The following is a 13,296-nucleotide window of genomic DNA, read 5'->3' as shown; positions in this document are numbered from 1 at the left end:
AGAAGGAAAAAACCTCCAAGTTGTCCTCTGACCTCCACACATGCACCATATGTAGCATCGCACATGATAGATGGATAGATTAGATATTAATAGGGAGATAGATAGATAGATAGATAGATAGATAGATAGATAGATAGATAGATAGATAGATAATACATGGATAAATAAAAGATAAAAATAGAATATAAGAAATTGTTATTTGCTTACTGAGGTATATTTTTTTACCTTTCGTGTGTATGAGTGTTTCACCTATATATGCACCTGTGCACTACATACATACTTGGTGCCCAAAGAGGTGGTGAGCCTCTGTGTGGATGCTAGGAATCAAACCCAGGTTTGTTTTCAACAAGTACCCTTAAGCACTGAGACAATCTCCAGTCCCAATTTATAGACATACATATATATATATATATATATATATATATATATATATATATATATATATATATATGAATGTCTTGCCTGTGTGTATGTCTGTGCACCACACATGTGCCTGGCTGGACAGCCATTGAGCCCCATGGATCCCTTCTGTCTCCATATCCCCAATGTAGGGATATGAGCATGCACCGCTACACCTGGCTTTTTAATATGAGTCCTAAGGAACTCACTCGGGTCTCATGTGTAAAAGCCAAGAACATAACCAATTTAGCCTTCTGTCCAGCTCCTCAACTCTGATGGGTTTTGTTGTCTGAGTCAGGGTCTCATTGTATAGCCCTGGCTAACCTGGAACTCACTACGTGGACCTCGCTGACCACCAACTCACAAAGATTCACCTGCCTCTGCCTCTTGTGTGCTGGGATTAAAGGTCTACACCACCACACCTATCACCATCTGTGTTTAAATTTCTCTTTTTAAGTGGCATATATTTACTGAACATAGTAACGGCTTTCATAGACACGGATAAATGCACCCGCCCTGTGGCCACATTCACTCACCCTCTCCTTTCTCCCCACCCCCATCATTCCCTGGAGCATCCCTGTTAGTTGCACATCCCATGTACATGTATGATATGACTCTATGTACCTATATAAAATCCGAGGTCTACAAATGAGAGAAAATATCTGACCGTTATCTCTCTGAATCTGGCTTACTTCACTTGCTAGGATTTTTTTCCATACAAGGAAGGAGGGAGACTGCCATGCCAGATGTCCCCAAATGTGACCAGCACCTCCTCAGGTAGGTCTTCCTCACCTGCTCCGGCTTCCCGGATACCTGACTCCTCTGTAACCAGGCAGCAGGAGCTCCCGCCAGGCAGACTTGAGAAAAGACAATTTTTCCAGAGCAGAATAGCTCATAAGAGACACGGGTTTCCCCTCAGGAAGAGACACAACCCTAAGTTCCTGGGTCCAAACCAGTATCAAAGCCCCCGCAAAAAAAAAGAAGAAGAAGAAGAAGAGGAAGAGGAAGAGGAAGAGGAAGAGGAAGAGGAAGAGGAAGAGGAAGAGGAAGAGGAAGAGGAAGAGGAAGAGGAAGAGGAAGAAGAAGAAGAAGAAGAAGAAGAAGAAGAAGAAGAAGAAGAAGAAGAAGAAGAAGAAGAAGAAGAAGAAGAAGAGCAAGATGGCTCAGAGGGTAAAAGCGCTTGTTACACAAGCCAAGGGACCTGAGTTCCATCCCCAGAACTCACATAAAAATGGAAGGAGAGAACCAACCCTCTCAAGCTGTCCTCTGACCTTCACATAGACACCACGGTAGCCCGTGGCTATACACACATCATCACTTAAAAAAGAAATAAATTATCCTGAAACGAATGTCCAAATAGAGATCATAGTGGCTAAGAGAAGCTCTGAGATGCAAACGCTGCTTCTTCGCACCTCTGTGCCTCTCCAGCCTCAGTTTTCTCATCTGTAAAATATGCCGATTGTTGCAGCAAATTAGTGAATCCACATCTAGAAAAGGCTCGGAATAACTCACCAACAGATCAGCCTACTACTACGTCACTACTGACTCTGGGATACCTTTCCAGAGGAAGAACCAGAGGTTCTAGAGGTGGCTGTCGGTAAAGTGCTTGCAGGCAGGCATGCAGTCCTGTGTTCAATCCCCAACACCCATCTAAAAAGCCAACACCACTGGGGAGGCAGAGACCAGACCATCCCTTGGGCTCACTGGCCAGGTAGCCTAGACTAATTGGTAAACTCCAGGTCCACTGAGAAGTCTCAAAAAGCAAGGTAGAGTGTCGTCGAGAAGGACACCTGATATTACCCTTTGACCTCTATATACATACACACAAAGGGGGGAAGGGCAGAGAATGAGACCACAAACAGAGGCAGAGGGTAGAGGTGTGTGTACCTGCCAATATCTTACTTTTTTTTTTTTAAGTATCATTTGGGAGGGTACACGTACCATGGCATACAGAAGGAAGTGGCATTTGCCTAGCCTTCCCATTAAGTAGCCTCACCTATAGACTTAAGCAGAGGCCCTGCCCACCTGCAGGGGAGCATGCTCCCAGAACCTGCCACATAGACCGTGGCCCAAGAGTCGGATGTTTCCCTGCCAGTGCCAGCATTAACCTTCTGACTCTGTCTTTATCCCTCAGGTTCCTACTTGGGCCATGTCAAAGGGCTGTCGCTGTCATAGCCTGAGATTCCTTAAGTGGAAAATCCTCTACCCAACGAAACCCCATGTATAAGGTCTAGGGCAAGCCAGGCTTTAATCCCAGCACTGGGGAGGCAGAGGCAGGCGGATCTCTGGTCTACAGAGTGAATTCAAGCCCAGCCTGGTCTATAGAGGTTCCAGGACAGCCAGAGCTACATAGTGAGATCCTGTATCAACGCGCGCGTGCGCGCGCGCGCACACACACACACACACACACACACACACACACACACACACGAGAGAGAGAGAGAGAGAGAGAGAGAGAGAGAGAGAGAGAGAGAGAGAGAGAGTCCAAGACGATGGGTTGAGAAGACAGAGCTTTAGCCAGTGGATAGGAGCCCCAGTTTGACAGAAATTCACACCCTCTGGCTGGCCTCAACCTCGGACCTGCAGCAGGACTGCGCTCAGAGGCGCCCATCTGCTCTGGACCACTTTCTCCAAAGAGCTGCGGGTGGTACCTAAGCCCCTCCTCCTTCTCCTCCTCCTCCTCCTCCTCCTCTTCCTCCTCCTCCCCCTTCCCCTCCCCTTCCCTCTCTTCCTCCTCCTAGGTCTGTGGGGAAACGAACTCTTTCCATCCCCCACTTTCAAACTGAGATGCAGAAGAATACAGGCTACCCAGAACCAGGGGTTCTCTGGGAAGGAAACCCTTGAGAAGTTTACTGCCTGAAACCACCCTCCCAGACTCCAAGCCAGTAAAGAAGGGGACTCCTTTTTGTCCTCCGGATCATGGCAACCGCCCCCGCTCTTTGTTGGCTCCAGTCACTAAAGCGGAGCTCCTGAGGAAACCCCCCACATCTCCCGGTTCTGGCCATTGGCTGTAGGAGGGGTGCCAGATGATTTACTCTGGGAAGGTCCCCAGTGCCATTAAATCACTGGAGGCTGCGACGGAATTTGCATTTTTTCCCCACACCATGGGGCCACCCCTTCCCAAGGCGTGGTGTAATGAGGAACAAATAGACTACTACACGGGGCCAAGCAGGACTAAGCCCTGTGACTTGCAAGGCAACAGCGCCGTCCCTACGATTTGCAAACTTGTCACTAGCAAGGCTGGGGGCGAGGGAGGGGCTCGGGTGGAGGAAGGTGGAGAACCCTATCTACCCCATTCCACAGACACCCTCTCCAAACAAAAGCATCAAGGGTCAACAAAGCAAGGCTTGTCAATTTCCCCCAGGGGACAGTGGTCTGTCTCTGCATCACTAACTTCCAAAGCCACAGCATGAACAAACACGGTTTGAATGATGGGGCCCCCTAGTCGCTAAGCCGGAGGATTGGTGCTGACTCCAACCAAGTGCAATTCCGTATGCTTCAGCCCTCACGAAGCTCCAAGAAGTCCGCCCACCGCTCTCCTTCCCGGGGTAGCTGCCCACGCAGGAAGAGGGCACAGGCAACAGAACGTGTGCTATAGGAGCGCCTCCGTACAGCTGAACTCTTCAAGCCCCACTTCCAGGGTCTCAGCCACTCAATCTAAGGTTGGTCCAGAAACGATCTAGAAAATGCAGCCAGTTCTAGATGAAGCTGGTTAACTCCCAACCAACCAACCAACCAAGTGTAGGCAGCTCTTTCAGAAACATCACCCTTGTTTTGGAGCTAAATATAGGCTTAGCAAACTGTGTTTCTCTTTATGTCCCTGGTGGGAACCGATGGAAGGCATGGGCAACCGAGGACCCAAAGTATGGCAAGCTATGCAGCCGAGAGCTGCACTGACACCTCCTAGGAGGGCCGGGAATGAGTTCCCAGGGGTGGCACATCCTCTCTTCTACCACAAGCCTCCCAGAGCCATCCACGCACAGGCTCTTCTGTAGCTGGGTGGGGCTGGACAGGGTGAGGGGACTCGTTCTGGCACAAGGCAAGAAACAGGCAGCTTCCTCCTTCAAGGTTGCCCAGGATGGCTTTTTGAACACAGCCAGGCGAACGCTGACCCCCGTGGAGAGAGAAAATAGCCACAACACTGTAATTTGCAAGTCCGAGGGACTGTGCACTTTGGCAACCGCGTCTCAGAGCTTCCGCTCTGAGGAAATGGCCTGGACCCCCGTCAGTGCCCCTCTCCAACCCACAGGGGAGTTCCAAGAGCAAGCAGCTCGAGGTTGCTCATTAACGGCGCCAAGGAAGAGCCCTCCACTTGAGGACCAGAGCCATCCTCCAGTGGTGCAAACAAAGCCCAAGGCTGGCCACCATCTCTCCAAGGGGAAAGTCTTAGTAAATATTTGGGGTCACTTGAGGTCATCTAGAAGGAAGGCAATATTTACTTTTGCCTATGCACAGTCATCCTTCCAAACAAGTTGGCATCCAGGTTTACTCCTAAGTGCGACCTCACCCAGGCAGTCGGAGCCGCAAAGTTGAGGGTGCATTTTTCCTTCCGCGTTCTGGGTATCTGTACGGTCGGTTTTTGTTTTAAGGAATGGGAAGCGAAGCTCTCAGTCTAAAGCTACCTGCTCCCAAAACGTGGGCTTTAAAGGTCTGGAGAACACAGCCCTCATACGCACATGAACAGGGCTCGTGACTGTCGCTTCTTCCCAGCCTTTGGGATTGTCTCTACTTGCCTGGGGTGGGGGAGGGGGGTACTGTCATTTTAGGATAAGCTTCCTCTACAACCAACACGTAGCAACACCGAGGTGGCTGAACCTAGCCAACTCCATCCCAGGCTGCAAACAGCATATAACTGGCTATTCTGACTTCCCCCATTCGCGGGGTTTAGGCGACAGCTGCGCAGGTGCCAGTCTGGAGCCAGACTCCCGGATCCCGGGGCGAGGGCTCTGAACACCTTCACGTTAGACATCACTAGGTGCCTGAGCGGACCACGCTCCCGGGTCCTGCTAGACCACGTATGGGTCAGGGTGCTGGGACGACCCGCGCTTCCAGAGGGTGAGCGGCAGGGTCACCTGGCTGCCTGCGGAAGCTACTTTGGGAGACAGCGGGAGCCACTTGGGGGAGCGGGTAGCTTTGGGAGGCTGGAAACAGAGGGGCAACCAGGCGCGGGAAGGACTGCAGCCAAGCCAGACATGGCCAGCCCAGACGACCTCCAGGCCCCGCAGGTGTCCAGACAACAGGACAGCAATCCACGGACGCTGGGCCACTACATCTCCAGCAGACCCCGGGGCCCGGGTGCCAGGCAGCGTAAGGAGGGGTATTTCAGGGAGCCCTGCCTGTGGCTCCCGGAGCCCCAAAAGGATCCAAAGGGCAGCTGGGACTGGAGAGGAGGCAAAGGGGACGCGCGCGGGGTTTGGGCCGCCCGGGGCTCCCCAGACCCGCCAAGAGCAGGAGGCGGCGGCCGCCCGGGACTTGGGACCCAGGCAGCAACTTTGCGCGCGGGGTCGGGGAGGGGACGCGGCCGCGTTACCTGCGCAGCGGAGCGCGCTCAGCGCCAGCAGCAGCCCGAGCGACGCGGCCGGGGCCCGCATGGTCCTCCCGGGAGCCGGCGCCGGGCTCCGCTCGCTCCTGCGCCGCCGCCTCCCGCACCTCTCAGCTCCGCGCTCGGCCGCCGGCTGCAGACGGCGCCCGGGCTCAGCGCGCGCCCGCCCTGCACTTGGCCGGAGTTGCGCGGCCCCCGCCGGCGCCGCGGCTCCTGCGCCCCAGCGCGCGTCCCATCCCGCCGCCGCCTCGGCCAGCGCCAGCTGCCGGCCGCCCCTCCAGCCAGCGCGAGAGTGAGCGAGCCGAGCAGGGAGGAGGGGAGGGAGGAGGGAGGAGGAGGGGAGCAGCCAGGAGGGAGGAGGAGGGAGGAGGACAGGAAAGGAGGAGGAGGAGGGAGAAGGGGAAGGGAGGAGGAAGGAGGAGGGAGAGGAGGAGGAGGAATGGGGCTAGAAGAAGAGGGAGGAGGATGGAGTTAGGGAAGGAAGGAGATGAAAGGAGGAAAGGAAGGGGAGAAGAAGAGGAATAGGGAAGAGAGGAAGAGAGAGGAGGAACATACCCAGAGATGTTAAAGAATAGAAAAAGAGGAGGCAGGGAGGTGTCCTCCCCCCCCCCCAGTCCCCTCCCCTCCTCCGGGCCAAGACACCAGGCGGCCACCCAGCGGTTAAGCGTCAGGATGTGTCACTCACTCCCAGGGGAGAGCACAGGGCCGCCAAGGCCTGTGGAGACCCGAATAGGTAGTCGGGCAGGGACAGAGAGAGCGTTTAGAGTGCGGAGCGGGTTCCCAGGGAGTGTTGGGAGGGAGCGCAACGCTGGGCGTCCCCGGGGTTGAGAAGGCAAGCAAGCTACCGGAGAGGCCCGCAGAGGAGGCATCTGTGAGGGATAGATTGCTGCGCGCAGACTAGGGCACGTGATAGATGTGGTGTGGCCTGAGAGCCCGCAAGAGTATCTACCAGCCTCAGGCAGATCAGAGCGCTCTTTCTGTGCTAAGGAGTGGGGAGAGGAGGCACGGCTCCGCCACCAAGGCAGGTCGTCCGATATGTCCACGAAGTGGGCCAGGCTTCAGCCCGGCGTGGGAAGAGAGTCCCAGCTTACAGGGACCAAGAAACTACAGTCCCTTTGAATGCACAGCCTAGTCCAGGCGACAGGTTGAAACAGGGAAGCTCCGAGGTGCTTCTCTGAGAGGCCCTGGAAGTTCCCTTCACCAGGCTGCAAAGCCAGACAGAGGCTGTGGTGTCTAAACACCTGAATTAGAGTCTGGGTTCTGCTCAACCTGCCACCAGTTTCTGGTGTCCTGGCTTGGCGTAGAAAAATGGGTCAGAAGCCGGGAGTGGTGGCGCACGCCTTTAATCCGAGCCCTCGGGAGGCAGAGGCAGGCGGATTTCTGAGTTCGTGGCCAGCCTGCTCTACAAAGTGAGTTCCAGGACAGCCAGGGCTATACAGAGAAACCTTGTCTCGAAAAACCAAAAAAAAAAAAAAAAAAAAAAAAAGAAAAAGAAAAAGAAAAAGAAAAAGAAAGAGAGAGAGAGAAAGAAAGAAAGAAAGAAAGAAAGAAAGAAAGAAAGAAAGAAAGAAAGAAAGAAAGAAAGAAAGAAAGAAAAAAAGAAAGATGGGTCAGACCTCAAATCAGTCAACAGGGATGATGCAGACTGTGGCCCAGCATCCTTAGTTGAGAACCCAGGGCAGGCAAAACTCATAATCCTCCAAAGAGCCTCAATTTCCCAACCTGAGACATAAAGTCAGGGCAGCCTCTAGCTGGTATTCCCAGGAATGCACACAGGAAACCCCTGACCCGATCCGCCAAGGGTAACACCCTCATGCTCGCTGCAGCCGTTATCACCGTGTCTGATTTGCCTCCATGGGCGAGTATCAGCACACTCCGGCCTTCCCAGCTGGTGAGGGGGCTGGTGGACCTACTTCATTAGTAGGGACTCATTAGTCCAGGCAGCTCCAGGCTCTTCCACAATTTTTTAAAAAAGAAGAAAAGAATAAGGAGCAGGAGCAGGTTAGTTACCAAGAACAAATTCTGCTCTGCCTGCAGCCCTCCTTCATAAGGAATCCTGTCTTTGCCATGCTCCTGGCAAAGGCATCAATAGGTGGACAGTGGGTTCTGGGTTTCTTTCTTTCTTTCTTTCTTTCTTTCTTTTTTTTTTTTTTTTTTTTTTTTTTTTTGGTTTTTCGAGACAGGGTTTCTCTGTATAGCTGCCTCTGCCTCCTGAGTGCTGGGATTAAAGGCGTGCGCCACCACCACCCCGCTTGGGTTCTGGGTTTCTTCTTGAGTTCAGAGGTTCTGTGTGTCCCCTCTCCCTGGTGACTATGGCTGTAGGGGATGCTACCCAACCTCAGGTACTTCTGGGTGCCACTCCAGTCACCTTTTCCACCTCTCCTTCATTTACTAGCGAATATCACTGAGCTGTGCACCTACTGTGCTCGAGGCCTGGGCTGGATGGTGAGGACTCAAGAAGTAAACACAGCAGGAACCGCCACTCTTGAGGAACTGGGATTGAACAGCAGCCCCGTGATGGAGATAGCGCAGGCTGCAGCCATAGCCAGAGGGAGGCCAGGGTGTATTGGACCAGGTCATCAAGAGCTAGGATCTGTGACCAGAGGGATTCTATGGCTTCCTTGGTAGGGGCATAGTACATGGAAGGCAGGCCACAAGCCAAGATCCATAAATCCCCGGGGGTGATGGAAGGCATCGGTTACCTTACCCCCACCTCACACACACTCCCGTTCAGTTCAGAGGTACCTCATCACATCTCAGAGAACCTCTAGAGCTGGGCCGGAGTGCGCTCCCCAGCTGACCCTTGCTGGTGATGATGTAATACCACAGAGGAAGGAGGGGTCTGTTTTGTGGAATGGCTGACAGGGAGAAGGCAGGTTAGTTGCTGTGCGACTTTGTAGAAACCCCTAACGCTTTCTGAGCGTCCCTGCTTTGGCCTGTACCTTCACTGGGCGAGGATTTCTGCGTGTTAACCAAGCCGGTGTTTCTGATAGTATTTATGGAAATTCTAAGCAGAGGGGTCTGGAGGGCCCAGAAGAGCTGAGGAGCTGAGGGTATAACCAGGAGACCCTGTAGCTCCCTCAGCAAGTGTATCTTCTCATCCCTGCTCAACTTCAAATCCCCATGTTTCACCTGGCCTGGGGAGTACCAAGCAGGACTCCCAAGGTTCTATACATACACAAAGAAGCTGAGGTTGGAAATGACTCTCGCCCTGGTTCTGTAGTGTGGTAAGGGAAATCTAACCTGACCTTGAGGTGTAGAGCTCTGACCACCCCGAAGTAGCAGGTGGCTGTTCCCTTGGGACCCTCCCAAGCCTGGCCTCTAAAACCCTGCCCAGGTGCCTCTGGGCTTTGGACAAAGAGCAACATTACCATCTTGTGGCCAAAGCGGGTAGTGCATCCCTAGGTGGTGCAGGTTCCTCGCCCGGGGAATCAGGAAAGCTTGGGGCTGAGGCTCTCCATCCCCAATAGCTGGGCTAGACCAGGCACCAGGCTTGACACAAGGAACCCCAAGTGCAAATCCTGGGAGAAAGGAAGGGAGAATGGAAGGAAGAAAGAAGAAAGAAGGAAATGAAACTCAGGGTTGAAGAGCAGGTTAACAAGATGCCAGAAGTCCCCCATAAGCCTGTGACTTGAGACCAGATGGGAGGAAAAGCAAGAGATCTCAGCAGGAAACGACACTCACCCCACACACCTGACTTCAGTCCCCGGAATCCACAACGGAAGGAGAGAGTTGACTGCCACACGTGTGCTGCGTTACATATAAAGCATCACCATTCCCACTTCATAGTCATGCACAACAATCGCTTTTTTTAAACCGAAATGGTCTCACTATGTAGTCCTTCTGGCCACTTGCTGACTGAGGGGGTGATGGGAGGGGCTCCCGTAACCACTTATGCCAGTGCCCACCAGCAGTTCTTTGCTTTTCTACCGGTGGAAGAAAGCAAAACGCTTTTCCAGAAAGTTTTAGCCACCGTGTCGTCGGGCTGATCCTGCACAGACCATTCTCTGAGAGGATACACTGTGGTGCTTAAACTCTGCTGCTCCTTCAGGCATTCTTGACTTGCAGCCAGAAACAGCCTGGATGATAGATGCCGGTTTTGGGAGAGCCCTGAATGGACAGTCAGTCAGTCGTGCATATTTAGCTCTCAACAGAACAACTTGAATAATGTATGTCAAAAAGTAGAAGAAAACACACACATACATACATACAAAATGTTTCTTCTCCTATGCTGGCTTTTTGAGGGGTAAGTAGTTCTCCAAATCCCGTGTTCCTGACACAGACTCAAGACATAGGTACTGAGAAAACAAAACCTAGATGACACTTGGAGTGTCTTTGGGTGCATTCCATACCCCTCTCCCCACACTCTCTCCCCACCCCTGTGATGGTTTGTATATGCTCAGGCCAGGGAGTGGCATCATTAGGAGGTGTGGCCTTGTTGGAGTAGGTGTGTCACTGTGGGTATGGGCTTTAAGACCCTCATCCTAGCAGCCTGGAAGTCAGTATTCTGTTTGCAGCCTTCAGATGAAGATGTAGAACTCTCAGCACCGCCTGCACCATGCCTGCCTGGATGCTGCCATGCTCCTGCCTTGGTGATAATGGACTGAACCTCTGAACCTGTAAGCCAGCCCCAATTAAATGTTGTCCTTATAAGAGTTGCCTTTGTCATGGTGTCTGTTCACAGCAGTAAAACCCTAATAACTCAGTGAGAGTGTCATGTGACAGCATTGTCACGAGACTGCATTGCTTCAAGCATTCTATATTGAAAGCATCTCTCATGCTGCCTAACAATGTTTCTCTGTGTGACAGTTTGAAAGATGCACTTGGCCCTGCCCTTAGGATAGTCCTTGTTTAGTTCCATCAGTTTCCCTGAGGAAAAACCAAAGGGCCCCCTGTGTTTCACTGGGGGGGGACGACAAAGGTTTGAGGCTGGAGTGTGGCTCAGAAGTGGAACAAGTTCCATCCTCAGCGTTGCAGAGGGAGGAAGGGGAAAGAAGGAAAGAAAGGAGCTGGAGAGATGGCTCAGTTGGTAAGAGCATTTGTTGTGCAACCCTGAAGCATTAGAGTTTGAACCCCGGCACTTGTGTGAAAAGCCAGGTGTGGCCATGAGCACCCAGAACCCTTGAAATGTGGGGCCGAGACAGCTGGATACATGGCCCAAAACAAGGAGTGTAAGAGACCCTGTCTTGAGGATTTAAGGTGGAAAGGGAGAGAGAGCACTTGATGTTCTACTTCAGCCTCTACACTTGCAAAAAATGGGGGGCACAGCGGGGGGGGGGAGACCAGGCCGGGGGGGCGGGGGGGAGATGGAGGCAAAAAAGAGAAAAAAAGAGAAAGAGGGCAAAGGAAAGTCTGTCTAAGCTGCTTTTCTTATACATGGTCAGATGCACCCTTAAATCCACACTGTGGAAGAAGGAGTCAGAGGTTGTCTAATACAGGTCTCCTTATAAAACACATTCAAGCTGGGCAGTGGTGGCGCACGCCTTTAATCCCAGCACTTGGGAGGCAGAGACAGGCAGATTTCTGAGTTCAAGACCAGCCTGGTCTACAAAGTGAGTTCCAGGACATCCAGAGCTACACGGAGAAACCCTGTCTCGAAAAAAAACAAAACAAACGAACAAAACACACACACACATTCAAATTCCCACCCTTTAGTGGCAGTGGCCAGTGGCCTCAGAGCTAATTCACAGCTCCAGACCCAGCCTTCTCTGCTTCCTTGAAGTTTTGCCTGCGAACCTTAGCCTTTAACAGCAGAGTGAAGGCTCCGGCCCCTTCAGTCCCTTGATTCAGTTTTAACGCTTCGCTGCGTCCCATTCGCTCAATAAGTGGAATATTCCAACAGAATTAGCTCCTTACCCACCCCAAATCTGTAAATATTGACGTTTACAATGAAATGTACGTGTTTGGGGAGATCATTGCCACCTCCAATGTCATCACCTTTTATATATATTTACTTAATATACATGTAGGAGTATGTGACTTCCTGTATGTACATCACATGTGTGCAGTACCGGTAAAGGCCAGAAGAGGGCAGCAAAGTCCCCTGGAGCTGAGGCCACAGACTGTCAGAATACTCTTAAAGCCACTGCTGCTGTGGCTGTTGCTGCTACTGGTTTGTTTGTTTGTTGTTTGTTTGTTTGTTTTATTTTGCTTTGGGATTTTATTTGTCTGTTTGTTTGGGTTGGATTTGGGGGCTGTGTGTATGTGTGTGTCCATGTGCTGGAAGTCTACACATAATGTGGAATGCACTCGTATGTGCTCCACCTTTGAGCATTGCCAGCCCCTCTCAGTGTATGAATCCAGACGCTTCGGAGAAACCCAGCATCCTGCTCTCTGCACATGGGGCCTGGGTCCTCAGGACACCACAGGTTTCTCCCATCTGCCTGCCCTTTCCCTTGACCACATCTGCCTATGTGGTTCTTAAATCATTCCTAACTCTCATAAATTCTCCATATCCTCTCTTCTTTGTTCAGGAGCCCTTCCTGTGGGGAAATGAGAGAGCGTTTAGTGTCACACCAAGATTCGTGCTAATTAGCTTCTAGGGTGTGAGGAGTTCACAGCCCTGTGGCGGTGAGGGATCCCTTAGCCCAGAGCAGAGTAGGGAGACCTTGGGATTGTCTGTGGAGGGGACACCTGTAGTCCCACGTGATCTTCTGAGCAAAGCCGGCTATAAGCAACCGGCTCTTCTCATCCCTGCGTGTAGCCAACAGGAAGCTGTAAGTTTCCCCCTGAACCAGAGGACTCAGCAATGACATTTTCATTATGACAAACCCCTAAGTAAGGAGGGACTCAGGGCTTGCACAGGCTGTGGCTTTGGGTCCAGCTGGTGTCATGACTCAGAATCTTCAAGGTCCATGAGAAGATTCTTCTCAGCAGCTGAAGAGCAGGAAATATTGGCATGAAGTAAGGTCACGGTGATGATAAAATGACCCTCGAGGATGCCTGGGGCATGCTCAAAACGCACATGAATGCAGTAGTAACAGAGGCCAGAAGGGGGCGCCAGATCCCCTGGAGCTGGAGTTAAAAGTAGCATCAATCCATCCGATGTAGGTGCCAGGAACCAAACTGAACCTCTGTAAGAGCAGTATGTGCTCTTAACTGCTGAGCCATCTCTCCAGCCTGTCCTTGCCCACCTCCAGGATTTATCCTGAGTAGAAGTGGTTGAGCGAGTCACAGAAAAAGAAGAGAGTGGACACGCCCACATTCAAATTTCCCACCCATTAATGGAGGTAGCTGGCAGCCTCAGAGCTAATTCACGGGTCCAGACCTGGAAGCAGCCTTCTCTGCTTCCTTGAAGTTTTGCTTGTGAGCTTTTAAGGATGGAGTTATCGCTCCAGCCCCTTCACTTCCTCGAT

At 52.0% G+C, this 13,296-nt stretch overlaps 1 protein-coding gene across 1 annotated transcript in view; it reads right to left on the bottom strand.

Moving 5' to 3' along the window:
- The window catches only part of Tmem132b (transmembrane protein 132B), a 260,166-nt gene extending 253,964 nt beyond the window's left edge, over positions 1-6,202 (bottom strand). The window contains exon 1 of the mRNA NM_001190352.1: positions 5,930-6,202. Coding sequence (NP_001177281.1) covers positions 5,930-5,990 — 61 coding nt within the window. The 5' untranslated portion in view covers positions 5,991-6,202. The remainder of the gene's footprint in view (positions 1-5,929) is intronic.
- Positions 6,203-13,296: the final 7,094 nt, after the last annotated feature.

Source organism: Mus musculus, chromosome 5, assembly GCF_000001635.26.
Source record: "Mus musculus strain C57BL/6J chromosome 5, GRCm38.p6 C57BL/6J".
In the NCBI taxonomy this organism is placed as follows: Eukaryota; Metazoa; Chordata; class Mammalia; order Rodentia; family Muridae; genus Mus; species Mus musculus.
Note: the sequence above shows the minus strand (reverse complement) of the source record. Positions and strands in the feature narration are given on the sequence as shown.